This window comes from Papilio polytes, unplaced genomic scaffold (genome assembly GCF_000836215.1).
Source record: "Papilio polytes unplaced genomic scaffold, Ppol_1.0 DF821845.1, whole genome shotgun sequence".
Classification (NCBI taxonomy): Eukaryota; Metazoa; Arthropoda; class Insecta; order Lepidoptera; family Papilionidae; genus Papilio; species Papilio polytes.
Window position 1 is genome coordinate 2,237,598 of NW_013527359.1, and position 27,517 is coordinate 2,265,114.

Sequence of the window (27,517 nt, forward strand, 5' to 3'; positions counted from 1 at the left end):
GGGGGGGGTCACGTGGTCGTGATCAAGTCAAGAGCTTGACAAAATAGGTAAATATATTTTCTCAAGCTCGTGACTGATACTGATATTCCTTCATTATGCAGAAAACTATCAACGCAATCTTGAAGTGTGGAAATGATAAATATTTCGCGATCCAAGGATACAGGAGTAATTGTTTTCATTTGTATAAATGAATAGTTTAGTTTCCCCTCATAAACTTTTACTTACATATTCTGAATGATAAAATAATCAGTCGTAGTTTTTCCACCCAGTAATTTTTAAATTTCATATTTATTGCTCTACTACTAGTTATATTGTATTTGTTACCACACACTTTGGTACTTTAAAGTACTAAAAAAACTGTTTAATGAAAACGTTTACTTAATTATGTAAAGAGTTAAACGTCTCTATTAGAGTAACAAATTGTTAATTTCTCGCCAAAATCTTCCTACATACCAATTACTGTTATGGTTTTTGAAGTCCTCTAATCCAATTTAATTAATGTCTTTATTATATCTCACACGTTAAAATGAACCAAACTGTTATAATTAACTAAACTTTAAGGTGACTTCAATTACCACACGTTGTTTCATTTAGTACGGGCGTTTTTTTCTGTTATGTTGGTATTCATATACAAGTAATGAGGAAATCAGAATATCTCATTACATATCGATAACCGAAAACGATTCTTAGCAAATGAACATTGCTACCTTTTTGCCCTTTCCTTATTTACAATAAAAAATACTAAACAGGAATACTAATATTAAGTCATATAAAATCGACTTTATTTTCTACTTATTTCGTTAAAATTGCTTAAATTAGCAATTTTGCTTCAATCCTAAGATTTTTCCGTTATCACTGATGTCTCGTTGTTTTGTCGCAAACTTGATTAGTTAATTAAGCAATCTCTTAGATTAAATTTAGTATGCGAAATATACACTGAAGGTACTTTAGTAACCTTTTAATTTTCGAATGACATAGATATAGTTTCGCGAGTAAATGATTACGTTGAACAATGCCAGTCCGCACCTCCTTAGCTATTAAATATGGAGTACTTAATGTTTTTATTGTCGTGTTCCTTTCTCTATAGCTTCTCGTTTTTATTGTCTACAGGAATCCATTTATATGCTATCGCTTTGATAGCCGAATAAAGATTTAAGTGACACACCGGCCGCCGACAGCAGGGAATTAAGTATGTGCTTATTTCAATTAGTCGTACGGTTTAGTATACAATATTACTTATGTAATGTTTTTGGATGCGTTTTTTGAAGAATGATAAGCACACAGTTGTTTTTTTTTTAATATCGATTAATATATTTTATTTGTTCTGTATATCTATATTGCTTATATAAGAGTCTTGAGATGTTTATTATTCTATGTGTGAAAAGCAACAATACGCGCGCGGCAATTAACAGGCGAAGTGTAATTATCGGCTTAGTTCTAGCTGACGAAGCGACCTTAATGAGGATGAAGTAGCGAGAATGTAAAGATTTTATACTACACACATGTGCGTATAACGTTAAACTTGTATGGCAGATATATCTTTTACAAGAGGAAATAAAACGGTTTTAAGGTTGTTTTAATGGGCTATAAAAATTTTCTTATCAGCAAATATGACTTTTGATAAGTCTGACAATCAATGTTACTTTGTTATTTTTACATAGAATTGACATATGAACGATGTCAATTCTATGACAAATTACGTCAAAATGCATCGGTCTACTGTGGCCGCGTTTTAGTCGCCCGAAAATGATCTTGATTTTTTTTTAACACAATGGTTTATTTTTTTCTGGTTATCTTATATCAAGTAGAAACGTTTAAAAACACATGCATATTCCCTATTAGTGGTCGAAGTCAGAGAAAGGAAATCGAATAGGGGAAAATTGTTAATTCCATATGAACAAAAACTAATATGCATATTGATTTCTTGAATGATACAATTGTGGGCCTATAAGCAAATTCAATTGACGCTGACAAACCGATTATAAGTGTTAAGAAACTCCAATACAATTAAATATAAAGCATCTCATCTGCTGTACTTCCGAATTCTCTGATTCAAACTTTGCAACATTGAAACTATTTTAATTTGAACATACTATCTCTTCGCTTCTCGTTATACACTTCCAATACTTTTACTAATATTAATAAATTATAAAATCCATTTTCTATACATAGATTGCCAAATAGTCTGCAGGACGCCTAAAGGCAATATATCATAATAAACAATGTTTTTAAAAACACTTTTATAAAGGTCACAGTTTAACGATTAAAAATCCATTAGGAAAATTCAACATTTTATTCGGTATGCATAGTAGAGCGCGGTCGGGACTTATTTGCACAATTGTATTTGTTTATTTTTAGAAAGAGCCTAGTGTTTTTGGTAAAAACACGCTCAGGTTATTTCGGTTCGGAGGTTTACAATTTTCATGTGTATTCCATTTATAGTATGTTTATTTTGTTAAAAAATTCAATTCATAGACAGCGAAATAGCCCTAAAAATAAAGCAGTTCGTGATTAATTAAACACTGTCAATCCATTTTAATGTTCTCTAATCTATTTTTTTTTATAATATAATGTGGCAAACGAGCAAGCGGCCACCTGAATCCATCGAAATGGAAATCGACCGCTGACCATAAACATCCGCAATTGCAGATGCGTTGCCTACCCTTCATTGATGGAGGAGGAGACGCACATAAAGAGGACATTTTCCCTTCATATGCATCTCCTCCACCGTCAAATCCACTTTTCCTTTCAATCCTTCTCTCTAAAGAAAAGGGTGGAAAGGAAAAAAAGCTTGTTCAACAACTTTTTATTATTTATTAACATCTAATAAGTTATTACGGAACGATTAAAACCCGATTCAATCAATGTGCGAAGATAAAAGCCATTTATTTTTCGCTCTAAGAATAACAACTTTCGGCCTTTAGGGATTTGTATAAATTATCTATCCTATTATTTTGCGGATAGTGAAATGAATTGGGTCAAGCCTCGGGAATTTGTATGAGTTAAATTGAGTGAAAATATTAATCTTACAATGCAACACCTATTTAAATTTTATTAATTTACTAGCTTTCGCCCGCAACTCCGTCCGCGTGGAATTATAAAAAACAAAAGTAGCTTCCAGTATATTATACATCTGTGCCATTTCAGAGTTCCGTTCAGTCGTTTAGGCTACAAACTCTAGCAAACATCCATCCATGTAACTAAACTTTCGCATTTATAATATTAGTAAGATAAGATTTATTGAACAGAAAAATTTATGTAAATAATGATAATCGCTAAATTAACAAAATAATGTATATGGAATATTAAGAATAAATCAAAATAAAAAGCAGTGAATAACATAAAATAACAGGACAATCAAAAATTCACTGCTTTGGATTCAATTAAAAGAAAGTTTCATAACTTATGTAATTTTAGAATTACTTCTGATGCATTAAAGAGGGAATAAATCTGTTGACTCAATATTTATTCCGGTTCTAGAATATATTGATATCTGTAGAATGTCTATTATCCAGAAGGTCTTTAGTCGATTTGTATCATTCTGATAGCATTATAATGTAAACAGGAGTTCCATTTCCTTCTAAAAATCAATTCAATTTCATAATTTATATCACCTTTCACAGGAAAAATAAAACAAAATATAAAACTACATTTTTTATTTGCTTCCAACGTGTTAATCTTAAGCGAAATCCTAAATAAGTCAATCTTAATTAAATCATAAGTGCTATAACTTTCAATACATCTTTTCATGTTAGATATAAAAATATTTAATATCTTAACAAAGTAAAATGCACACATCCAACTCTGGTTGACTTAGTGTATATATGAAAGAAATATGCTCAATCTTCAAATTGTCCGTAGTTCTATAAACTATGGTTATCCTAATTTTCAAAATATTCACAGGGTCAAATGTCACCGGCTCGCAATATGAAGCCGCGATATACAGATCACTGTATGCTAAACAACCTGGAACAAAATAAACAAGGGGTACACTTTTTATACATAGAAAACACACATTAGTACAAAACTGAACCCTAGAAATAATAAACATTGCAAATTATTTCAACATTTTTAATATGGTCTATAGCATGTATAATAAATAATTTTACGTCCAATACGATAACCCTTTACCATAATACTGAAAAAAAAAATTAAAATGACAGAAATCCTTCCATGAACTTATTAAGCCTACTAAACAATCAAATTTATTGTGAAGTTGCACATGAGTCAAATTATTTGCTTATAGGCTTGTATCATGTTAAAAATTACTGGAAACTTCCAAAGTATGACCATTGTCAAAGTAACATAAGTTGTTTAGTTCTAATTAAATATTCAGCCCAAGTTAGCCCAAAGCCATCAGAACCCTGTATACCTTTCGACTTATGCAATATTACTAAACCTAATATTGAGTTAACTGGAAGTGCAAAATGACAAGCTGCCAAGCTATCTAAAAACTAATATAGTAATTACCAGTACACAGTCCTAGGTGTCACTTTTCCATAACTTGATAGTCTTGTCGTTCTCTAGCGCTGCGGAGGCGATAATGTTCTCTGTGGGGTGACACGCCGTGCACAGCACAGTGTCCGTGTGTCCCGACAGCCGCTGCACTATCTCCTTCGACTGCAGGTTCCAAATGTACACCAAGTTGTCTTCTGAACCCGATACTATCCACTGAAATGGTCACATTTATTCACATTTCTACAAACTGGGATTAAACCATATTATAACATTATATATTTGCTTTGTAGAAAAATTAATCATCTTTTAACAAATGTATATGAATATTATAAAGAGGAAAGGTTTGTATTTTTGTATGTATTGAAAATACTTGCTAACTACTGGCCAATTTAAAAAATTCTTTCACCATTAAAATGCAATTTTATCAGTAACAGACTACATTTTTTATATTATGCTGACGAAGTCGCAACAAGTAGTTGGTAGATAATATTTTACTATTGCTTTTACAATCTTTGGATCAATTTATTAGAGACAAATGTATTAAATTACCCTAAAAACCAAAAATGGTTCAAGTTCGATTGAGTTTGAGTTTTAGAGATGTATAGGTGTGTATTACCTTTCCACCTGTAACACTGAAGTTAGCGAAAATGCAGTATTTTTCATTCTTATGTCCAGTATACGTCTTGAGACACTTCCCTCTGCTGTAGTCCCATAATTTCAGTGTGTTATCCAATGTAGCTGCTAAAATATACTTTCCATTCGGTGAGAACTTAACAAAAGAAACTGGTGGGTTGTCATCATCTATTAGTGTTTTCAAACATTGTCCTGATGCTGTATCCCAAATTCGACTGTAAACAAGAAGCATAATTATTACATCTTACTAATTTTAAATGCGAAAATTTAGATGCATGGATGGATGGATGTTTGTTAAAGTTTGTAGTCTAAATGGCTGAATGGATCTGGATGAAATTTGACATACATGTACAGAATGGTGTGGAAGAACATATAGGCTACAAACATTTGTTTTTTTTTAATAGGACGCGTACAAAGTCGCGGGCGAAAGCTAGTATGAAAATAATTTGTTCTTAATACTTAGTAATAGGAAATTACTTTAACACTTACCATAATCCATCATAACTGGAAGAAACAATAAGACTGCCATCTCTGTTGAAATGAACTGCTGAAACCGGATCCGAATGTGCTGGTAATGTCTTCAAACATTTTCCTGTAACAATATTAAGAGATCAGTTATTGTAAAAACTTTAGACAAAGTAACTTATAAAAAATCTAACTTTTTCTGATTTTTCGTTTTATTTTTCATTTATTTGGGTAAAACAACAATAGCACAAGAAAAAAATGATAAAGTACAATTCAGAAGTTTTGAGTAGATGTGCCATTTACAACTTTACCATGTAGTAGTAGTAATTTGACTTGGCTAGACTTTAAAAATTGTTCTTGTGCATACAATACCCAATTGAAAGGTCAAATATAGTTTTAATAACTTTTAAATAGGTGAATTACAGAATAGACGAATTTAATACACACCTGTTCTTACATCCCATATTCGGACACTTTCATCAAAACTTCCAGAAACGATCAAATTGCTTTGTGGATTGAAATTACAACAAAATACATAATTACTGTGTCCTTTCAGAGTTTTTAAACATTTGCCCGAACTGAGCTCCCAGACCTGTAACAAGAAGTAATTGTATTTTCGCATTTAATTGATAGAATGCACATTTAAAAAACTACATTAGTCTTAAAATTGTTATTATTATTACTTAAAAGCATTTTCATCTGGTTTTGGTATAATAAAATTAAGTAATTTTACTAACTGGCCAATTTTTAAACTAAACTACTATTACTTTACAATTCTCTACTACTGAATATATTTATAGATATTGGACAATATCTGCCATATTCATAAGTTATTGAGTGGTGCCTACTCTAAAAAGAGAAATCCACACTAAGAGTCTCCCTCAGTGACCAATTAAAGTTTTTGGATAGCACAAAATGCCACAAGTAAGTAAAGTAAACAATTTTATCTATCTGGGTCTTAGTTATCTCTACAGATACTTGTGTATGTCGTGAGAAAATTTATATAAATGTCTGGCCTAAAATTCACTTTCTATTATAATCATTTGATAAAAAATCTGTGATTTAATTATTATTATTACAATCAACATTAGTATTTATTTGTATTATAAAGGAATTTGAACCAAACTATAGTAAGCAAAACTAGGGCATACTATTGCCCTAGTTTTGCTCTTGGCAACAACAATAACAAGATAATGTAAACAATTCATTTGGTTAATATCTTTCAACAATGTTATAATGCTATTATTCCATAAAGAAATTTATGGGTACAAACTAACTCACAAAATGGACAATTACCCACTTATAAACTAACCAGAAATTCAGAAAACCTTGCCATATCATGAAGAAACAACTAATTTATTGTATACATTAGAAAGTGATAAAACCGATATTTATATTCTCGGTTAGGCTATAGTTACCACAAAAAACTTTAACTTAAGTGAAATTTGGAGACACTATGGAAAGTTACAGTACATGTTATAAACTGGGTCACAGCCCAGTGTAAATTGTACCCACAAATGTTAGAGGTGCTAAACAAAACCTTCAATTATAACATTTTACATAATAGGTGTAATTATTTACTTGTACTTTTTAACACCTAAAGTGACATCCTTTAAAACATTTATTGCCACCAATTTCTGTACACATGTTTAGTACATAAAATCACAATATAACTATGTTAAATAAGATGTACATCTATTATTGCTAATCCCTAGGCACACTAGGCTAGTAATTTAGTTGAGTAACAGGTAATTCAGTGACTAAAAAGAGTCTGAACAAGAAAATAATATTCAAGTGCAAAATAATATTCAAATCAAATAGAAAAGATTATTTTGACGTCAAAATTGCTTGACACTCAACGAAATGAGCTTAGTGTGAACTAGGCCTAAGGGACAATAATATTGGGAGTGTTATTAATGTATCTGAATAAGTATGTGAAACAATAAAAAGTATTAGGCAATATATTTTCTTAACAGTAGATGTGTGTACTTAGGTTCACATATGCTGCAAACATTGCACAAGCTTTAAACATAATGACATCAGTTTGTGTCATGCAATAAATGAATAAATCCAGATTCGAATAAAACTCTCAATATTATGATTTTTAGGTAAAATACCTTGATGTTTGAATTTAATGTGGCAATATTCAATTTTTTATTACTCATTTTATAATAGATATATTTAACATTTTGACTAGATTAAAATAATAAAATGGTTAAGACAATAAGCTTTTCTATAGGTAAATTTTTGATTGTGACAATGCCCACATACATCTGTGTCTATTAGAGGTAAGCAGAAATAAAAGTTTCTCCTTTGTTCTGGAAACTCTGAGCATTTCCAGATTCATACATCTATATAAGTGCTTATGAGTTCCGGATGCTCTTAACATCACCTTTATTTAACAAATGAAAGTTACACTTTTTTTTACTATAATTAATGATTACTCACCTTTAATGTTTTGTCATCACTTGCACTGACAATCAACCTGCTGTCCGATGACCATGCCACATCACTGATTCCCATTTTATGTCCTGCAATCGTCTTCTCAAACTTGCCATCATATGCACCCCACACCTTGATAAGTTTGTCAGCAGCTGAAATGTGATAAATCACAATTTTATAAACATACCAAAGTAATTACAACCAATCTACAATAACACTTATATATTTTCACAAAAGTTTTGTACTTTACATCTATGTATATGATAAAGAGGAAAGATTTGTTGTTTCATATTCTTGAATTTATTGAAATAACTCAAAAACTACTGGGCATATTTCAAAGTCTTTCACCATTAGAAAGGTAATTAATCTGTAAGTAACATAGAGACAAAGTCGCAAGCAACAACTAGTATTTATTAAGATTAAAAATCACAAAGAAAAAGCTTAGTATATATTAAAACATTTTTAAAAGGCAATTTACAAAATGGTACCCATGATTTCTTTAACTTTTAGTAAATAATAAAATAATGCAGAGAACTTATGTTAATAATAATATACAAATTTGTGCATATAAAATAAAATAGGAAGTTGTTTGAAAATTTTACCTTGATCTAATTATAAAGTCTCAATTAATACTATCAAAGAATATAAAGTTTGAATAATTCTTTGAACATTGTTTAGGTAAATATTATTCTACAAACAAGATTAGAGATTTATGTCATCAAAATTCAAACTTATTTTAATGTAAATAAAAAACATTATTTCATAAACATTTACCTTATATTATTAAAATTAATATTGATATACTTTATTGAAAATCTAATATAAACATAAAAAGAGTAATATAATGGAGAAAAAAGGTGTATATTAAGTATTGTTTCTATGAAGGTCATTCATTGCCTATGTGCAAAAGGAATTGTACTTATTGGGGGCAAATACAATGTACATAATATCTCATAACTTCAAAGATAATGTGATATTGATATGCCTTGCTTTAAATCACTTTTGGTATAAATAATATTGAGTACAAATATGTAATGTTTTACTTTTAGATCTAATGTTACGAAGAAACTGGTGATAGAAATACTCACAGGAACTTGCAAGCCATTCTCCATTTGGACTAAATTTTACCGACGACACCGCTTTCGTGTGACCCGCAAGTGTAAACTTTAGTGTGTAATTCGGCTTCTGAAATGAGTATTAAAATTAGCGCCAAATCGCACGTGCTCGGAACTAAAAGTTACATAAACATGTGCAACCGCCAGATTGAACTAAATCTAACATTTAAACACTAAAAACTCTTGTTACTTACCGCTACTGATGACTTGTTAGATTGCGGAGTACTTTGTGATAACGAATTCGAGCCGGATAAGTTACTACTGGCCCCACTGTGAGTTTGGTGTGTCGTAGGATGGCCAGGCCCGGGTCCTAGCGGCACCATGTTTCAACTTTCGACGCACTTGTTCTTGTTATGTTCGTCACCCAAAACAATCACTAATAAGCACTGAACAGCGACGCAAATCGGTCTTTAGAATATAAAAATCCCAAAACTTATCACACACTGGCGGCGGTTCATATAAATCAACGTAGATTTTCGAAGAACATTCCAAATGCGAGCGTCCCAATGCGTGCATTTCGCGACGAACGAACAATGATGCCAACCTAACAGAATAGAAGTGGACGGTCGTCCTCCCGCCTCTCTCACCCGCACCGCCAAGGTCCCAAGTGTATTACGTCATTTAAATATTTAAAACAAAATGTCATATTCAATTAAAAATGTTAAAGAAGCGCTTAAGTATTAGATAAATTCTAACTTTAAATAGGTAGCATAATTACTAAAAGTAATTTGGATTTGCTTAGAACATGGAACACTTTTGTTTCTTCAATGATTTTAATTTTGTCATGGCGGCGTAGGTGGAAATAAAAAGAAAACATGTTTTCGCTTTACTTAGATTTATTTTGGATTAATTTAGGTACGTAATTTTCTCTGTAAGTAATTCTATATTTCTGGTTTTATTTTTAAGATGATAATTATAGCAACTCGATTCCGCAAGCTCATTTTTTGATATGGCAGCCAATTTTGACCTCTTTGACATATCCAAGGTTGAATTTGACAATTATCTACTTAGCGTAGAAGTTTGCGAATTGTTTAAAATTGATTTTTTGCCTTAAGAAATAACGCAATGGCTTTAAACAAACTCAGTATCGATGCCTTAAATTTGGCCGGAAAACGTGTCTTAATGCGGTAAGTAGGGTATTAGTTTATTAATTGATTATTTCCCTGTTTTACCTGCCGGGTCACTAAAGGACACCGGTATTATAGTACTACCCTATTTTTTTTTTCTTTTTAGAGTTGACTTTAATGTGCCACTGAAAGATGGAGTAATTACTAACAACCAGCGAATTGTGGCTGCCCTTGATTCAGTTAAATTTGCCCTGGATAAGGGCGCAAAGTCGGTGGTACTTATGTCACATTTGGGTCGCCCGGATGGACAAGCCAATTTAAAATATACTTTAAAACCCGTTGCAGAAGAATTGAAGAAACTATTAAACAAGTAAGTGTATAAAAATATTTGTAATAATTAATTAAAACCATCTAGATCAAAATATTCTTATTTAATATAATTTTATTTTTATAGGGATGTCACTTTCCTATCAGACTGTGTTGGTTCTGAAGTTGAATCAGCCTGTGCCGATCCTCCGGCAGGTTCTATTATTTTATTAGAAAACCTCAGATTCCATATTGAGGAGGAAGGCAAAGGTGTTGACGCCAGTGGAGCCAAGGTGAAGGCTGATGCTGAAAAAGTGAAAGCTTTCAGAGCAAGCCTTAGAAAATTGGGAGATGTATACATAAATGATGCTTTTGGTAAGAAATAGGAAAAGGTGCCCTTAAATTATTATCATTTACTGTTGATTGTTATCTATACTGATTTTATCTTGCCCTTTATTAGGTACTGCCCATAGAGCTCATAGCTCCATGATGGGTGAAGGTTTTGAGCAGAGAGCCAGTGGCTTTTTACTGAAAAAGGAACTTCAATACTTTGCCAAGGCTCTTCATGAGCCTGAAAGGTGAAAATATCTTATTAATTTACAAATTAATTTTTAAAAATTATGTTACTATCTAGAACAGTTTAAAAATATTTTTATGTCAGTAATTATTAATTATTAAAATTTATTTTTGAAATTACTATTGTAATCTTCTTACAGACCATTTTTGGCAATTCTTGGTGGAGCTAAAGTTGCAGACAAAATCTTACTCATAGAAAATTTGCTTGACAAAGTCAATGAAATGATAATTGGTGGAGGTATGGCTTACACATTCCTTAAAGAAACAAAGGGTATGGCTGTAAGTATTCTTTTTAATTTTTTATGTCATTTTTAATTTAAGCAAAACAGTTTGATTAACAATTTGTATTTTTTAGATTGGCAATTCCTTGTATGATGGAGAAGGAGCAAAGATTGTAGGAAAGTTGTTGGAGAAAGCTGCAAAGAATAATGTAAAAGTACACCTACCAGTAGACTTTGTCACTGCTGACAAATTTGATGAAAATGCTCAGGTAAATAATCTATGCTGAGGATGTCCATTTATGGACATAATAATTAAAGTGTGGCATTAAGATATTATGCTGAGTTAAAACATTAAATATTAACTAGCTGTTGCTCATGACTTCATCTATGGCAAATTGAAAAAAATGGAGAAAACATAACCTATGATGCTTACAGATAAATTATCTTTAGAATGCGATTTTTTTAAATCAGCCAAGTAGTTTTTACGTGAATCAAATACATTGAAAAATCTAAATCTTTCGTTCTTTATAGTTTTAGTATAGATCAGGTTGGTATTAAAAGTATTTATATTATTGATTAGGTTGGTAGTGCTGATGTGGATTCTGGCATCCCCGATGGATGGATGGGACTTGATGTCGGACCAAAGTCAAGGCAGCTGTTTGCGGAACCCATCGCAAGAGCCAAAGTTATTGTTTGGAATGGGTTAGTACCTTGACTTTACATAATATATTTTGTATTCCAATAATAGCATTATTTATTAAGCTTGCTTTGAATTAAGTTCAATTAATTTGCTGATACATTTTATTTTATATTTTCTTTGTGATAAAAAGACAATTTTTATTGTTTTGTATGTGCTTTTCTTTTTAGGCCAGCAGGTGTATTCGAATTTGAGAAGTTTGCGGGTGGCACCCGCGCTCTCATGGATGGTGTTGTGAAGGCAACCAGCAGTGGTGCTGTTACTATTATCGGTAAGATGTCATAAATCCAATTAACTTCTTTATACACTTGTTTTATATAAAGTCTTGCGATAGTATATTTTAAAATAAAATAAATCGGATTTTTGTTTACAAATTCAAATGATTCTAATGATATTTTGATTCGATTCTTTGCTACTTTCTAAACCAATATGCAAAACAAATATAATATCAGTTTCTTAATAAAAATATAACATTATATTAAATAATCAGTATAATAAGGATTGTTGAGATATGACGGCTGATAGAAATATATAGAAGAGCAGCTCATACTGCCCACCCTCCATGAAACAAGGGGAGGTTGATGAATCAGTTTAATAAAGTTGTCCATGTATACCAGGCGGTGGCGACACAGCCACCTGCTGCGCCAAGTGGGGCACCGAGGATAAGGTCTCCCATGTGTCCACCGGCGGAGGCGCCTCTCTAGAACTGCTCGAAGGTATGCACTAAAAATTAAATTTTTCAGCTCCTTTTGGACATAAAATGACGTAAATACGCGGTTCACACTTGGCCAGTTCAATAGCGTAAATACTGGACTGTCAATAACTGGCTGTCTGTGCCCTGTCACATGAGTCGATATATTATTTGACTGGCCAAGTGTAAACCGCGTGTAACTGCCGTACTCAAAGTTGGCCACTGATCATTTACCAACCCTTAGTGCTAAAATAGGTGATACCATTCGTAATAGCTTTTCATATACCTTTCTTGGGTATCGTTTGTTTTTTTAATTCCAATCTTTATTTAAAATCGATATTAAAAACTAGCTGTTGCACGCGACTTCGTCCACCGCCGACTGAAATTAAAAAGTAAAAATAGTCTATGTTACTCAGTGATACGTAGCTTAGAATGGTGCAATAATTTTTCAAATCTGTACAGTAGTTTTTGAATTATTTCAATACATACAAAAATACAAATCTTTCCTCTTTATATTAGCACTAGCTGTTGCTCGCGACTCAGCCGGCGTAAAATTATGTAAATAATAAAAAATTTACCCTATGTTACTCACAGATAAATTACCTTTCTAGCGGTGAAAGAATTTTTAAAATCGGTCAAGTAGTTTTTACGTGAATCGAATACATACAAAAATACAAATCTTTCCTCTTCATAATATTAGATTAGATGGATAGTATATATTAAAAATGTACAATAAAGTTGCACTGCATTACCTTTAGCAATTTAAAATATTTAAAATATATTAAAATGTAAAAGAAAACATTCAGCGTTTCATCGCGTGCTCGGCAAAATAGATCAATCATCTGCCAACATTATTAAGTCGCTCGCAGCTGTCTACTGCTATCGAAAACTAATTAAATTCATACATAAAATGATTTATATTCCTATATAGAAAATACTTACATTAGCCTCATCCGTACATTTACGCAATACGTATGTACCCATGTCATATACTGTTTTTAATCGACTTCCCAAAACAAGGAGGCTCTCAATTCGTTTGTATTTTTCGTGTAACCTACTCGTAATACTGGGCATAGGTTACATTACATCTTCCTCCCCTACTATATTCCTTTAAACACAACATTTGCTTTGTACTTGAACATCTTTAAGTACTTACCTTACCTTTGTCTTATAACGCAACTAATCACGCCATTCAGAACCATTTCAGTTAAAAGTTTTAACTGTCAAAACCGAGCGTCTGCAGCAAACCTAAAAACATACGTCGCTTAAAGATTCGTTCACACAGACGGCTAGGAGAGCATCGGCGCGTATTTTTCTTTTCACACAGACCGCATCGTATACGCTTGGCATTGACTGACAACGGTGCGTAAACGAGAAAAAGGACGCGATTGGAGCCGGTCAGATCCTCTTATTATTTCACGCAAAGCGCGTTCAAGCTTTCGTAATGATGCAGTGCACATGCAAAAGTAAAACTTACAACTTACTTGCGAATAATAACTTGATAAGAATCTCCTCTCTTCTCCGAGCCGGTCTGTGTGAACGGACCCTAAGGCGTAATCGCACGTTTACAATACGAGTCACAGGACCTTGTAATTTATTTATACAAAATGATCTATTTTCCAGGTAAAGTTCTGCCTGGTGTAGCGGCACTCTCCGATGCATAGATTTTGTGATCAGCGCTACTAAAATTAGTTGCTTTAATAAATAGAAAATATGTTACGAAATTATTAATATAATTATGTTTCTGTTTAGATTTATTTCATTATACGTGTGTTACGTAGAATTATTTGTAAGAATAAATGTTAAATAAAAATAATAATATGGTTTTATTTGTTATCATTTGACTTTGGAGGAAAACCGCATAACCCCCCTATTAGGTATACTTCCTATTTTCATCTATCATTAAGTTGAGAATGAGAACCTTCTACAAGTCGGTATAGGTTACGCAGAAGCACAAGTATGGCCTTTGTAAGAGGTAACATTGTAAAACTTCAAACTTGTAATATTATATAGATGGAATCGAATCCTGCACTCTCAAAGTAAGCGAATTAAGGTTTGAAGTCGACTACTTTTGAACTACGATCACTTTAAAATAGTGATATAGCTAAAGATATCGGTTATTGCACAAGTTTTAAGTGTGTAATAAAAGTCCTTACGATAAGGTGTTTGCTTTGAAAACTAAAGTTTTAAATTGATAAATTACTAAGAGTGTTACAAAAAAAAGTTCATATAAACGAGAACGCGCAGTTTGCAATCCCACTTGTTTTAGTTCAGTAATTTCCAACTGCACCTATCGACAGTACATATATACGTTAGAATATGTATAAAAAGAAATACCCTGTATCGATTTACGCCGCGCGCAAGCGTCCTTTGACCATCACGTCGATACCAATTACGATTTACCAAGGAAGAAAACAAAATACCTCTTCCTCAAATTACTGTAATCATTTCATTCATAAGTAATTAATATTGACAATATTGTTTGCTGAATCAATTGATTTATTTTGAATTAGAAATCGAATATGTCAATGTTTCCTTCAATTGTGATTGCCTTACCTTGCGTGAACTCTGGTCCAATTGGCGAGGGTCCGCGCATGCTCAGATATCTTCCTAGGTATTTTATCACAATAATAATTTCACAGGGCCAAAGTGTCAGTGTCGGTGAGGATAGCGATCGCCGCCGGCGTACCGGCGTGCGAACTAAAATGTATCCACCTTGGAAATCTCCATAATCGCTCCAAATCATATTAAATACACTTTTAAATTTAAGGTTATCTAAGAAGTTACTAGTTTCATGTCAATTGTTGTTTAGTGAGTATGTTTATTGTGGTTCCAGTTGTTTTAAGGAAATTCTCTTAGCAGGTGAGTTGTAATAAAGCAATGATTGTTTTGCTTTGTTAGTGATACAAATCATGTTTACAATGTAGATTTTTTTATATACACCGATACTTTTAAAGCATTATCAATCAGTAAAATTAATTCCGTGTTAGTTGAATTTCTTTATTATAAGATAGGAATCATATTTCTAAAATTCTGATTTCCTCGCACGAAATTGTCATCGTAATATATTGTCACCACATATTGCGCTGTATGAGTTTAGTATTACACGAACTTGTAAGTAACAGGCCTTTAAAAATAGTCCTTCTATTTTTTTTGTTTTATAAAAAGTAAAAAAGTATCGATTAATTCTGTCATAATTACTCCCCTATAGCGCACTTAAAGTACCGTTTCCCCTTTCTTTTATTCCCCTTATTGTCAACACTTCAAAGTTGAAAACAACGATTTCCATCCACCCTTACCATTATTTGGTTTTCTTTTTATACAGTCCGTAAATTATCGCTTTACTGAAAAATGTAATGCTTATTTTTTCTTTACTTTTTTATATCTCATATTAGTCCCAATCTAATTATATTATTTCTAATCTGTTTAACTAATATTTATATTTATCGTATATTTTCCACGTCACATTCGCTATATATAATAGACTAAACTCGAAGAGAAAAAAAGTTTATCTATAAACCCATAATCGTGCTTTATTTCACCGCTTTTATCTATCTTCTTTTGATCCTTCGATATTCTGCTCGAAGTCAGACGGTTGGTTAACAGTTGGTTAACGTACACCAGTATAATCTCTCATTTGTGAAATCTCTAAAATAATCGTATAGACTATAGGAAATCATATTTTAAATATTCTGTAAATATAAATTGAAAATGCTGCCGAGATACACCAATTAATATCACCAATTAATTAACATCGTTTTTCCCGTTTTTCCTCTTATCTATACATATAAGGCTGGAGTGTCTTTTTGTAATATTTAAAAGAAAAACTCGAGATTTCGGAAAGATAATGTATTTGCGGTGCTGATAACGAAAATCGCATTTCAAAATTTTTTGTCTGTCTGTTTGTTCCGGGTAATCTCCGAAACGGTTGAACCAATTTCGACCGGACTTTTACTGCTGACATAAATATATTGAGTATATTATAGGGTACTTTTTTATCTTAATATTGCGTGAAAGAAGTCGCGGGCAACAACTAGTTATAACAATATTTTTCATCCGTTAATCCGCGTAGGAACAGCTTAGATTAGATAAATCATTGACCCGAGCGTTATTACGCGACCCGTGATGAATTGTACGAATGTATACGCCGGAGTTTAATGAAATGGAATAAAGCTGACAGGGTTTCTTCCTACGCAAATAGAAATGTAGGAATAAGCCCGCCGGCATTTTATACGCGTATTGATTAATTTGGATTAATGGCAGTAGACTTTAAGGGACTCTGATCTACAAAATCTCGTTACTTGTCATTCTAGTCATTGCTTAGTGGTAAAAATCTAACAAAAAAATGGGACCCACCTGCAAGCACTATGATATGCCGTACTCACAGAGATATGCCGTAACTCACAAAAAAAAACATTCAGACGAATTGAGTACCTCCTTCTATTGGGAAGTCGGTCAAAAGTAATAGTTATTTAATAAGATTACCTCATATTCCTAAGACATTCAACGTTCACTTATTCCCCGATTAGCTCCTAAATCAACACGGGAGACTTAAACAGTTGAAGATTTAACTTTAGTAGTTGCAGTCTGGTAACCATGGTGATTCATTATGCAGCTACATAAACCTTGGAATTATTTCACACGCTACATTTTCGTTAAAATCAACTGATTTTTTACCACATTTCAAATCGTCGAACTGACTTTAAAACATAGTTCTATGTCACTAATTTTCAGGGAATGACAATCGATTTTCGAAAGTTGGAACGGACATATAATTCTGCGATAAAACTTGGCTTACATTTTCATTAAAATAATCTAGTCTCCTGTTATATAACTTTAACATGCAAACTGTAAATAAAAGCGCGAGAATATTAAAAAGTAGAACTAGAATAAAAAATAGTCAACACTTTTTATTTTTAATTCCTGATCCATTCTTTTCCGTCATAGCGCGAACAAAGAACCTTCTTCCCTGAACAAAGGGGAAAGATTAACGGAATATTTGCAAATGACATCTTTATTGCAGCTCTTAATTCAACAGGCGTTGAAAGCTTTGGAATCACTTCTACAAATGCATTCTATATGTTACTGCGAACACATTTCAAAAACATTGTTAAAAACAAATCTATTATATTCACATTTGCGCGTTTATATTCCAAAACGTAACTACTTGTATCTATATTTGCCCTTTAACAACGATAAAGCAGCTGCGATACTTAATTACGTTAGACATTTATAAAGGTTAAAAATAAACATTCTTAGCAGGTGATATTTCATTTATATTTTTAGATTTATCAGATGCATGTTCTTAAGTACCAATTTTAATAAATAATGTAGTTAACTAAATTACGGTAAACGAACTTGACTTGGTACCGACTGGAACTCTAAATGTGATTTGCTCAAAGAATTAAAAAAAAATGTTTTACTTCAGATAAATAAATGTACAATGCCGGACTGGACATGGCTGCTGATGGCCGCGCTGTTCGGTGCGCTGTCGGCGCTGGCCGTGCCAGTCGCCCTCTTCATCTACTTCGTCAGGCCTTTCGAAAAGAAACCCACCATAGACGAGCAATACTCTATGCCAGTCACATTGCCTCCAGTAAGTATTCAACTAGAATGAGAAGGAACTTTTCCCGGAATATCCCCAGTAGTTACTGCTAGTTTTAGCTGTTTTAGCGCCATGGACTTCGACGTTACAATCATGCTGTTAATATAAATTAATTAATTAAAATTATTGTTACGTGAGAGAGATTCATAGTCCTATAGCGGGTCTTTCTGTTTCTTGTAGCTTCTGGTATTAAATGTAGTCCGTACAGTATTTAAAAGAATAAAATGTCGTAATTCCATCTGTGATCTTCCTCCAAACTTTTAAGATTCGCACTTTAACTATTCCTCGTTATAAAACTGTCATAATGTTTATATATAAGGTAATAATTTAATAATATGCCCACATTTGGTATGTTTAAATCGTAAAAATACATTTTGACATTGTCACAGGTATTTCTTAATATTCATCTTTACTAAGAAGGCTTCTTCTCGTTGAGTGATGAAAAATAAAACTTAGTCAGGGAAAGTCTGTTAAATATTTCCTGTCCAAGAATAGAAGGGCTTTCTTACGATTGTTGTTCGGTTTTTATTTCTCGCCTAACAACTTTATGGGTCGTGAAAGGATCGTAAAAGGCAGTATGTTATTGATGTAGAGACGTGTTCTACGATCAACGAGTCTAGAGAGAATGTAGACATTGCTGAGCAATTACTTTGATTGCCTTAGACGATTTGTAAGCTACAAGAAAAATGTCATTACATTTTGTTTAAAAAACAATTAGAAAATTCTACTGTGTTTACCTTCCATTTCTCATAAATGCAAAACAAATTTAAAAACTTAAACTGGCCTGGCATGAGAGTACTTTTTTCTGAAGTACTTCACTTAAATTTTTTTATTCCTTTTTTAATTGGCCAATGTTGTCGACTTGAATTCACGACACCGTTTATTTCTTGGCAGTGCGCCAATGAAAAGTAAAGGCGAAGCCTCCGCAAACATTTTATTTATGGCCATCGCGCCCACCATTAAAGTGTACGAGCGACCCTAAATAACGGCTTTTAATTATTCTGTTCGTGAATTCGTTAGTGGTCGTAAACAGATATGGGTAATCAAGGTTTGACATCAAATGACCCTTTTACGATTTGAACCGCGAAAATTTAATGAACCCATCATTGAAATGAGATTGTTAGCAAAAATGTTACTTCGACTATGCCTTGTTATTTTGTACTTGGTTTTAATGTAATCAATATTTTGTTTAAAATGTATCGTGAATGACAACACTTCCCCTCAATTCCTGAGAGCGTTTTTTCGCCTCACTTTTTCGCTCCGGATTAAGAATCTATAAGTTTTATTTTCTATGGCCTAAAATGTTCAATTATAACAAATACGATAAGACTTCTTAGTGCATTTGGTAAATCAAATATCTCTGTGATTACTGTTTACACCACTAGAGTGACGCAAACGTAACGATATGATGATATACGGTTTTAAGGAATTTTTGCTCTAAATAACATCGCTTTTGACGTAACGTCTAATTAGTCTCGCACTAAATTAACGGCAAGCGTGGAAAAAAGGTGTAACATTTCCAGTGTAATTTAACACAAGGTAAACTAAATATTTACGAAATGTATATATTATTTGCAAATACTTTATCATCAACACATTGTCGACAAGGCCAATTAGTAATTTAACAATATTAATAATACCTACAATTTAATAATATGCAAACAGTGTCATCATTAATTGTCATTAATTCATTAATCAGAACAATAATTATTTAATAATTTCAAATATAAACCTAAAGCAGTAGTCGAATGGCATTAGAGCTTAAAAATCAATTGAACATTTTCTGAATTGTCAGCGTAACTTGGAAAATAATACTAGATTACGATAAAAGAAAAGATAGGTGGTGTTGCAAACCCTGCAATGTGAATTACTTACGTAATCTACGCTTGGAGGATTAAAGCTGCAAAGCTAAAAGCAAATTGTTACCCTTCAGATAGAAAAAGAATTAATTATAATTTTCTCTGTCTAAAAAACAAGATATTTGCATTGACTGCAGTATTCTACAGATATAGACACTACAATACATAGACATCACTCTAAATGAACAGGAGATCCTCAACGAGCTGACCCGCGGAGCAGGCAGCACCCCCGAGGGCGTGCTAAATGCAATGCTGCAGTTCATCTTCCAGCAGAGTACCGCAGATACTCGCTGGCTTCGCCGCCGCATGGCCAGTGAGTTAGCCGAGCTACTCGCCAAGACCTCATCCGGCAAAATCTTTGAATCGCTCACGGTAAGCTATACTCGTACAATACTATGAAAAAAACAATACCTACACTACACGCTGAACTAACTTTATATCCTGTGTGTACCTGTATGTCCCTTACGAATAAAGTTTGTCCTATTCCAGCTACGGTCGTTAGAAGTGGGTACAGAGTTCCCGAGTATAGCTAATATGCAGCTGCTTAGCGGCGAGCTGGAGGAGGACGGCGCGCGGCTGCGCTCCCTCGACATCCGCTTTGACCTCGCCTACGATGGCAACTTCAGGATCGACGTGGACGCCGTCATGTTGCTCGGCAAGATCGCTAATATATCTATCACAGGTTATTATAATCTTACTTCTTACTAATTTTATAAATGCGAAAGTTTCGATGGATGGATGTTAGTCAGAGTTTGTATCTTACACTGCTGAACGGATCTCGGTGAAATTTGGCATCGACGTAAAGGATAGTTTGAAGGAACACATAGGCTACTTACCTTTTTAAATTCCACGCGGACGGAGTCGCGTGCGAAAGCTAGTTTCTATATAAATAAAAATACATCCGAAATGACAAAAATCCACATAGGTTACTTTTAGATCTGTCTAAAAATTATGCTAGAAAATTAAAATGAATATATATGTACTTTCCAGTGGAAAGCATAAGTGGTAGCGTACGCCTGATGTTCCGACGCAACCCGTACACGCACTGGGCGCTGGCGTTCGAGACGCAGCCCAAGCTGGAGCTGCGCGTGCGCGGCCGCTTCCAGGGCCGCCAGCTCAAGCCACGGCTGGCCTCCCTGGTCGCCGCGCACATCAGACGAGCAGTCGCTCAACGACATACGCTGCCTAATTATAAAATAAGGTTACTTATTAAAATTTAAAACAGTTAAAGGGGGCTCCTAAGATTAATTCCACGTTATTCCTGGAAAAAATATTTTTCTATTTTATTTATGCCTTTTATTGCGTCTTTTTTGTTGCTTATTCTTTGACAAAAATAAAACATGTGATTTCTAAAATTTGCTACATTTTCATTGGCAGATACAAACCGTTCTTCCCGAAGTCGGAGCCGGGCAGTGGGGACGGGGAGGAGGGTCCGACGCCGCAGGGCCGGCTGACGGTGCGCCTGGTGGAGGTGACGCGGCTACAGTGGCCGGGCGGCACCGGGCTCGTCAGGGCCGCGCTCGCTGTCGACTCACACGGATGGGTAATATTATTTTTGAACTTAGGGCTTTCTGATTAAAAAGTACGTATTAGGATTTTATAAAATAATTTTTTTTTTTTAGGTGTCATTACGGCGAGGTGTGTTGGTACTAGACATAGTGGTGCCGGCGGTGACGGGCCCGCTGGGGCTGGTGTGCTGCCAGGGTGTGGGCGCAGTGCTAGTGGACACGGTGGTGCCGATGTCCCCCGCCTACCGCGCGGACTTGCGCCGCGATGATGTCGTGTTAGCCATTGACAACAAGCCCATCAATAATGTCGCACAGGTTAACTCGTTGAGTAAACTTAGATGTTGGTTGCTAAGAGCTATAATCAATTACACCAGGAATATTATGTAGCAGTGTTCTTTTAGGTGGGTAAACTTCTTCGCAGCGTGGAGCGGCGCGCAGTGACGGTGCGCGTGCGGCGGGGAGGCGCGGGGAGCGCGGGGGGCGCGGCGGGCGCGGGGGCGCCGGGCGCCCGGCGGGAGGACGAGCCGCGCAGGCTCCGCACAAACTTCTCCTTCCGACGGGTCTCCGAGGTCATGGAGGGCGTTCGACTACAGAGTATGCGCGCTGCTACCTCCAGAAATAACTTGCTAGAAACTGATTCACCAGCCAAAGTATCAGATGCATCAAATGACATAGATCAAAAACAAAAGTCAGAATCAGCGAAGCAGACTACAAAGTGTACGGAGCAGGCCGGACCTGGGAACTTCGGTCTGAGGAAACGAAGATGCTCCGTCGAGAATAAATCATCAGATAGCTCCGCAGGCAGCACGCCGCCCGCCTCCGGAGCAAGCACACCTCTTAGACAAGCGACAGTAATTAATAAAATCGTCAAGCATCCTGACATACCGATCATAAAAACTGACTCCTCCGAATGCAAACCTGATAAAACGGAAATTCTAGACGAAGAGGAACAAATATTCGAAACCGGCGGACCACGGCAGAGCGAGCATGTCGAAATCTGCCAAATGTTTTGGACGAAAAGTATCCAGCTCAAACCGATTATACCTTTCGATGAAGAGACTGATTTTAAACTCAATGAAAATCATAAATATCTTAACATTAATGTGTGGGCGACTGTACCTGGCGAAAAGGACGAGCTGTTGTTGGGCTATTTGAATATACCACTAGCGGCTTTACTTTCCGAATGCCAAGATTCGACGGTACCCCATCATATGAAGAGATATCAGTTCCTACCGCCCGATGTCGATATTAAATTCAGGTGATTAACGGTAGTTAAGAGGAAAATATTTTTTAACGATATATTAATTAGTAACCAGTAACCTTTGATAGTCGTCCAATCACAGATGAGTCTTTAATTTTGGAACGATGTAGGATATACTTTTACTTGAATCTCCTTGATTGCAAGGTCATTGCACTTCGGCTCATTCTTGCAAAACCGTGATATCTCGACTGATTTTACAACTGGTAGAAAATATGAAGACTCAAAAAGTTTTTGAACTTCTTTTGTACCCAGCAAGAGCCACAAGCTGTCCTCGCACGCGGGCTTCGAGCCGTGCCTGTGCTTCGGCGACGCGCTGGTGTGGTGGGAGCGCAGCTCCCCGCGCCCCGCGCCCCGCGGCGCCGCCCCGCGCCCACAGCAAGCGCCCGCGCGCGCACAACACGACTTTGTACGCACGCACTTCCATAGATCGACACAATGCGACTTTTGTAATAAGAAGGTGAGATTTTTAAAATCTAAAACAGGCATTTACTATTAAAGGTTTTCATTCTTTCGAGAGGGTGTGTATTTTCTTTTATGCGAGTCTTAGTCTAATTTTTTTCGCAGATTTGGCTGAAAGATGCAATGCAATGTAGAAATTGTGGTCTGTGCTGCCATAAGAAATGCGTCACCAAGTGTCAAGAGTCTTCGCCTTGTATACCAAAACAAGAGCGCGGTAAGAGTCAAACCGATATCATAATGTTTCTTTATTCCTAACTTATAACCACAATCATTTAATATAGCAGCAGGTCAAATAATTTTAAAAACAAAGACATTTTGAAGATCTCTTCAACTGAAGGTTTACTAAAATTGCGAATGACGTGTTGTCGTCAAAAATAAGTCAATGTGTTTTAAAATCTGACATAAAAGTAATTACATCTGACATGAAAAAAGAGCAGCGTTAATCTTCTTAAGCTCTTTTGTATACGACTTTTATGTTCAATGTCGTTAAAAAATAAACGTTCACTTTGTAGATATAAATTAAAAACGATAATTATTTCCTATTTCGAGTTTCCCTAAAGAGTTTTACAACTCCTTCGAGATAAAAAAAAACACTTTCTAAAGGGTAGAAGTTACTTTGTTTTCACTTTGAGTTTTTGCCGCATAAAGTAACAAAATTGTAGTTAAAAACATTTGACCAACAGTGTGTCTTTAAACATAGTCTTCTACTGTCGAAACTCCTCGTATTCAATATGATTAATATTGCTATCCCTTTCACTATAACTGAAAAAAGAGATAACATGTTTTTGTACATTAATTTTGAGAGTGGAAAACACAGTTATCATTTCTGAACGATCTTTTAAAAACCCATAAGTGATTCAAGTTTTCGGTATTCAACCGATTGAGTTACGAATAAAATGAATATTTTAATGTACTTTTAGCTTTAAAAACACAATATTTAGGTGTTTACCCCAAAAGGGCGAATATTTGCATCCGTTCCAATTTTAAATCAATTTTTGATCTTTCGCCAAGTTCACTTTGACTTGAGATGTGTTAACGACCATGTAGGTCATTGACATTTAACAACAATGAAAAAATACCCCAAAATATTACAAAAATCATCCAGCAATCTTTTTCCAATATCAAGAGTGTGCTATCTGAAACTTAACAATCGCACAACTGTTTAGTCGCGCTTTGAATCCCATGAGCTTGTATAGAGGTGCACACACTACTCGATTTTTTGTTGTGCAACTAAACAGTTGAATTGGCTGCGAAATAATCGACAATCGCACAACAGTTGTGCGCTCGCTCTAAAAAGCATTTTTTCATATTAATTAGTCTTTAACAATTAAAAGTCAAATAAATTACATGACTGAAAATGCTTAATGACATAAGAATGTTCCTTTAGGAGTTTTTTTTCTGCTTATTTAGCTTGTTATTTAAAATCGTCATAAAGTGCAAGCTATAAAAATATTGAACGATATTTTACTATGAATTTAAATTAGCGTTTCCATGTCATTATAACAAAAAATAACCAACTAAGTAAGGTTAGAAAGATTCAGACTGGAGCGTTGCGTGACAGTTTCTATAATGCGGATATTTTGTAATGTTCCATTTTACGTTTCCAGTGTGCCATGCCAGTGCAAGAAGACGTAACTGATGTAATAATTAAACGTTTACGTCATTCATCTTTTATAATCTGTTGCTAAGATCAGACTCCATCAACTTTAACTAATTTAATACAAGTTGTTCTTTGTATACAAGCTTGTCTTGGTGAAGAGTACGTTGCAGATGTTGCCATAGCAACCGATGTAGTTAACCGTTAACTCCAGTAAATAATAAGTACTTATAGCAACGGTAAAATTTCGCGTAGTGATTTGCTTCAAATTATTTTTTAACGGATTCTACGGAGATGGTCATAAATGTACGAAACATGTTCGGGCTTTCATTTTTGGAGATATCGTGATGACTCAGAGAAGGACAATATTCTCTAAATTAAATCAACTTTCTTAAATATTACTTATTAGATTCAATAGGTAATATTATGTTTTATACGACATGAAGAAAACGATGACTACTGCAGTTTTATTTGATCTTTGATGATTAATTATTTATTTTTTTAGAAAACAAAATTATTGTTTGTCTCTAATTATAATGATTATCGGCGCCTTAAAATATATTTTACTTTTTTGTTTAAATTGAAACAAAACAGCTGACATAAGCAAAAATGTAATGCAAGAGTTAATTTGTTTTAAGTATATGAATACGATATACGAAACGTATAAGATAAACATTTTGCTTATAGTTAATTAATTTCCTTTTAGATCCTTCATCCAGCAGCTGTTCGCCTCCTGAGCTAATCATGACTGAACCTGACTCTATGCCCGATCCCGATTCTGACGAAGAAGATAAGCCCGACAGAAAAGACTCTTTGGATGTTCATGAGGAAGGTTATAATGATTTTATCTTATTAGCGAAATGTTGAAGTAGAAGTTAATGCTAGATTAATATTGCTCGAGTCCAGAATATAGATAAAACTGGCTAGATGTTCACAGGAATTGTACAAGTACAAGGACTACATAGGCTTACAAATAATAAAAACCAATCAGTAAAATAATTAAGAAAGGTTGTGATATTAAAAGTTTATCGAGATAGAAAAAAAACAACTACTGTTTTGTTAAATAGAAAATTTATTTCTGTTACACAGACGAACTATTCGAATGCTGACGAAAGAGATGTTTTACGCATTATTTACTCCGGACTCATCAGACAAACACAGGTTTTTTTACACTTGATGTTCATATCCCCTTCTGTGGAACCACGCTGACTTGTGAACGAACCGCTTTGTTACCGTTACGTGTTTCCCTTAGTCATCAATGTGAGAATATTTTTTGTTTATATTACGTAAGATCGAACACCATGTATAGCATAAATGTATAGCGATAATAGGTCTATTTTACTGTCTTTCTTTGCTTTTACCTTTTAGATATTTTGAAAATTACAGCGTTCCGATAAAGAATCATAAGAAACTTCGTTGTATCAAGATAATTCCATTACGCGAAAAACGTATAACTGTAAAACTCTAGATTACCTTGATTTTAGACCTATGTAGCGACAAATCTCCAAAGACCGTGATATCTTATTATAGCAACAAATATTTTGCTCCACAATAGATTTGGACACTAAATCTTGGCAAGATTATTTCAACCATTTCTAGTCTAGTTTGCTATATTCCGTATGTTTTAAATTGAAAATATTTTCATTGCCGTGACACCTGTAAACAAACATAATGTTTTGTTTGTGCAGGAAGTTTTAGTTATCAAATACAAGTTATATTCGAGGTCTGTTTATCACGAAAATTTTAACCATCATAATTATAACATTTTATACTAAATCCGTTTATAATGTAACCTAAAATTCCATGCAACAACCGTACAAATTATGTCGAAAACTCGCACATCTATTTTTTAATTTCTAATTGGTACTTAACAAATACATTTGTTAATAAACATACGGTCCGGTTGGTATGCTCTTCAAGGATAATGGTTTACATTGAGAAATTAAACAATGCAACGTCTCTCGGACTTATCTAAAAATCTTCAACCTCAGCGTTCATCCACGTTTGATATTTCGTTATTTGAAACTACTGTAGATACACATGTGTAAATCTAGATTTATGAAAGTAATAAATGAAAATGTACGATTATGTACCTTAGCGGATACTGTTATGGACTATTTTACATCACAATCAAATTTTATCAGAGCATGACCAGTATTAGTCACCGATTACAGGAAAGTGGATGAATCAAACTTAAAATGTGAACGTTAACTCTGTACTAAACCAGTTCTCCATAAGGAAAAAGATGTAAGCCGTTGGCCCCCATGCAAAACTTAGTGAATGAAACTTTCCTTGTTGAATGTTTGTTTAAATATGTGTGTTTCTATGTATGAGTCAATTATTATAAGATTGTTTCTCGCTGTCTTCTCAAATAACACGAGAAAAATACTTATATTGATTTTTAACTATGATTTCCTAAAATCTCCCACACAAATGTATTGCGATTAACATTTATGTGTTTGTCTTAATTGAGTTGGATTGAAATATCTGTTTTGTGCTTTAACAAACCTAACCTTACCTAACCTAAAAATTGTCGTCGACAGCCCAGTCTCGTAGG

General features: G+C 34.1%; 3 protein-coding genes across 3 annotated transcripts; 2 read left to right on the plus strand and 1 right to left on the minus strand.

The window, feature by feature from the left end:
- Positions 1-3,641: 3,641 nt before the first annotated feature.
- On the minus strand, positions 3,642-9,655 carry LOC106108154 (WD repeat-containing protein 5). Its single transcript, XM_013289246.1, has 8 exons — positions 9,308-9,655; positions 9,087-9,183; positions 8,005-8,150; positions 6,004-6,148; positions 5,581-5,683; positions 5,075-5,306; positions 4,471-4,671; positions 3,642-3,966 (listed from the first exon to the last, which is right to left on the minus strand). The coding sequence occupies exons 1-7, from the start codon at positions 9,434-9,436 to the stop codon at positions 4,483-4,485; spliced, it is 1,041 nt and encodes a 346-aa protein (XP_013144700.1). The 5' UTR covers positions 9,437-9,655; the 3' UTR covers positions 3,642-3,966; positions 4,471-4,482.
- Positions 9,656-10,076: 421 nt separating this feature from the next.
- On the plus strand, positions 10,077-14,442 carry LOC106108146 (phosphoglycerate kinase). Its single transcript, XM_013289235.1, has 10 exons — positions 10,077-10,240; positions 10,347-10,550; positions 10,635-10,861; positions 10,947-11,064; positions 11,203-11,341; positions 11,418-11,552; positions 11,864-11,985; positions 12,151-12,251; positions 12,598-12,696; positions 14,295-14,442. Exons 1-10 carry the CDS (start codon positions 10,179-10,181, stop codon positions 14,333-14,335), a joined length of 1,248 nt encoding a protein of 415 aa, XP_013144689.1. The 5' UTR covers positions 10,077-10,178; the 3' UTR covers positions 14,336-14,442.
- A 532-nt stretch (positions 14,443-14,974) lies between these two features.
- Positions 14,975-26,688, plus strand: LOC106108175 (PDZ domain-containing protein 8). The gene is made up of 13 exons (XM_013289278.1): positions 14,975-15,111; positions 15,314-15,533; positions 18,100-18,267; positions 20,325-20,507; positions 20,625-20,817; positions 21,126-21,336; positions 21,513-21,678; positions 21,758-21,958; positions 22,045-22,901; positions 23,157-23,361; positions 23,469-23,577; positions 25,667-25,792; positions 26,050-26,688. Exons 3-13 carry the CDS (start codon positions 18,115-18,117, stop codon positions 26,067-26,069), a joined length of 2,424 nt encoding a protein of 807 aa, XP_013144732.1. The 5' UTR covers positions 14,975-15,111; positions 15,314-15,533; positions 18,100-18,114; the 3' UTR covers positions 26,070-26,688.
- The last annotated feature ends 829 nt before the right edge of the window (positions 26,689-27,517 follow it).

What these genes read in the sequence shown, in the direction of transcription:
- LOC106108154 (XM_013289246.1), bottom strand. Translation starts at nt 9,436, where the DNA reads ATGGTGCCGCTAGGACCCGGGCCTGGCCATCCTACGACACACCAAACT. An exon ending in CTAACAAGTCATCAGTAGCG is followed by an intron (nt 9,184 to 9,307) that starts GTAAGTAACAAG and finishes TACTCATTTCAG; the next exon opens with AAGCCGAATTACACACTAAA. An exon ending in TCAGTGTTACAGGTGGAAAG is followed by an intron (nt 4,672 to 5,074) that starts GTAATACACACC and finishes TGACCATTTCAG; the next exon opens with TGGATAGTATCGGGTTCAGA.
- LOC106108146 (XM_013289235.1), top strand. Translation starts at nt 10,179, where the DNA reads ATGGCTTTAAACAAACTCAGTATCGATGCCTTAAATTTGGCCGGAAAA. An exon ending in GGAAAACGTGTCTTAATGCG is followed by an intron (nt 10,241 to 10,346) that starts GTAAGTAGGGTA and finishes TTTTCTTTTTAG; the next exon opens with AGTTGACTTTAATGTGCCAC. An exon ending in CTCTCTAGAACTGCTCGAAG is followed by an intron (nt 12,697 to 14,294) that starts GTATGCACTAAA and finishes TCTATTTTCCAG; the next exon opens with GTAAAGTTCTGCCTGGTGTA.
- LOC106108175 (XM_013289278.1), top strand. Translation starts at nt 18,115, where the DNA reads ATGCCGGACTGGACATGGCTGCTGATGGCCGCGCTGTTCGGTGCGCTG. An exon ending in AAATCTTTGAATCGCTCACG is followed by an intron (nt 20,508 to 20,624) that starts GTAAGCTATACT and finishes GTCCTATTCCAG; the next exon opens with CTACGGTCGTTAGAAGTGGG. An exon ending in GATGTCGATATTAAATTCAG is followed by an intron (nt 22,902 to 23,156) that starts GTGATTAACGGT and finishes TTTTGTACCCAG; the next exon opens with CAAGAGCCACAAGCTGTCCT.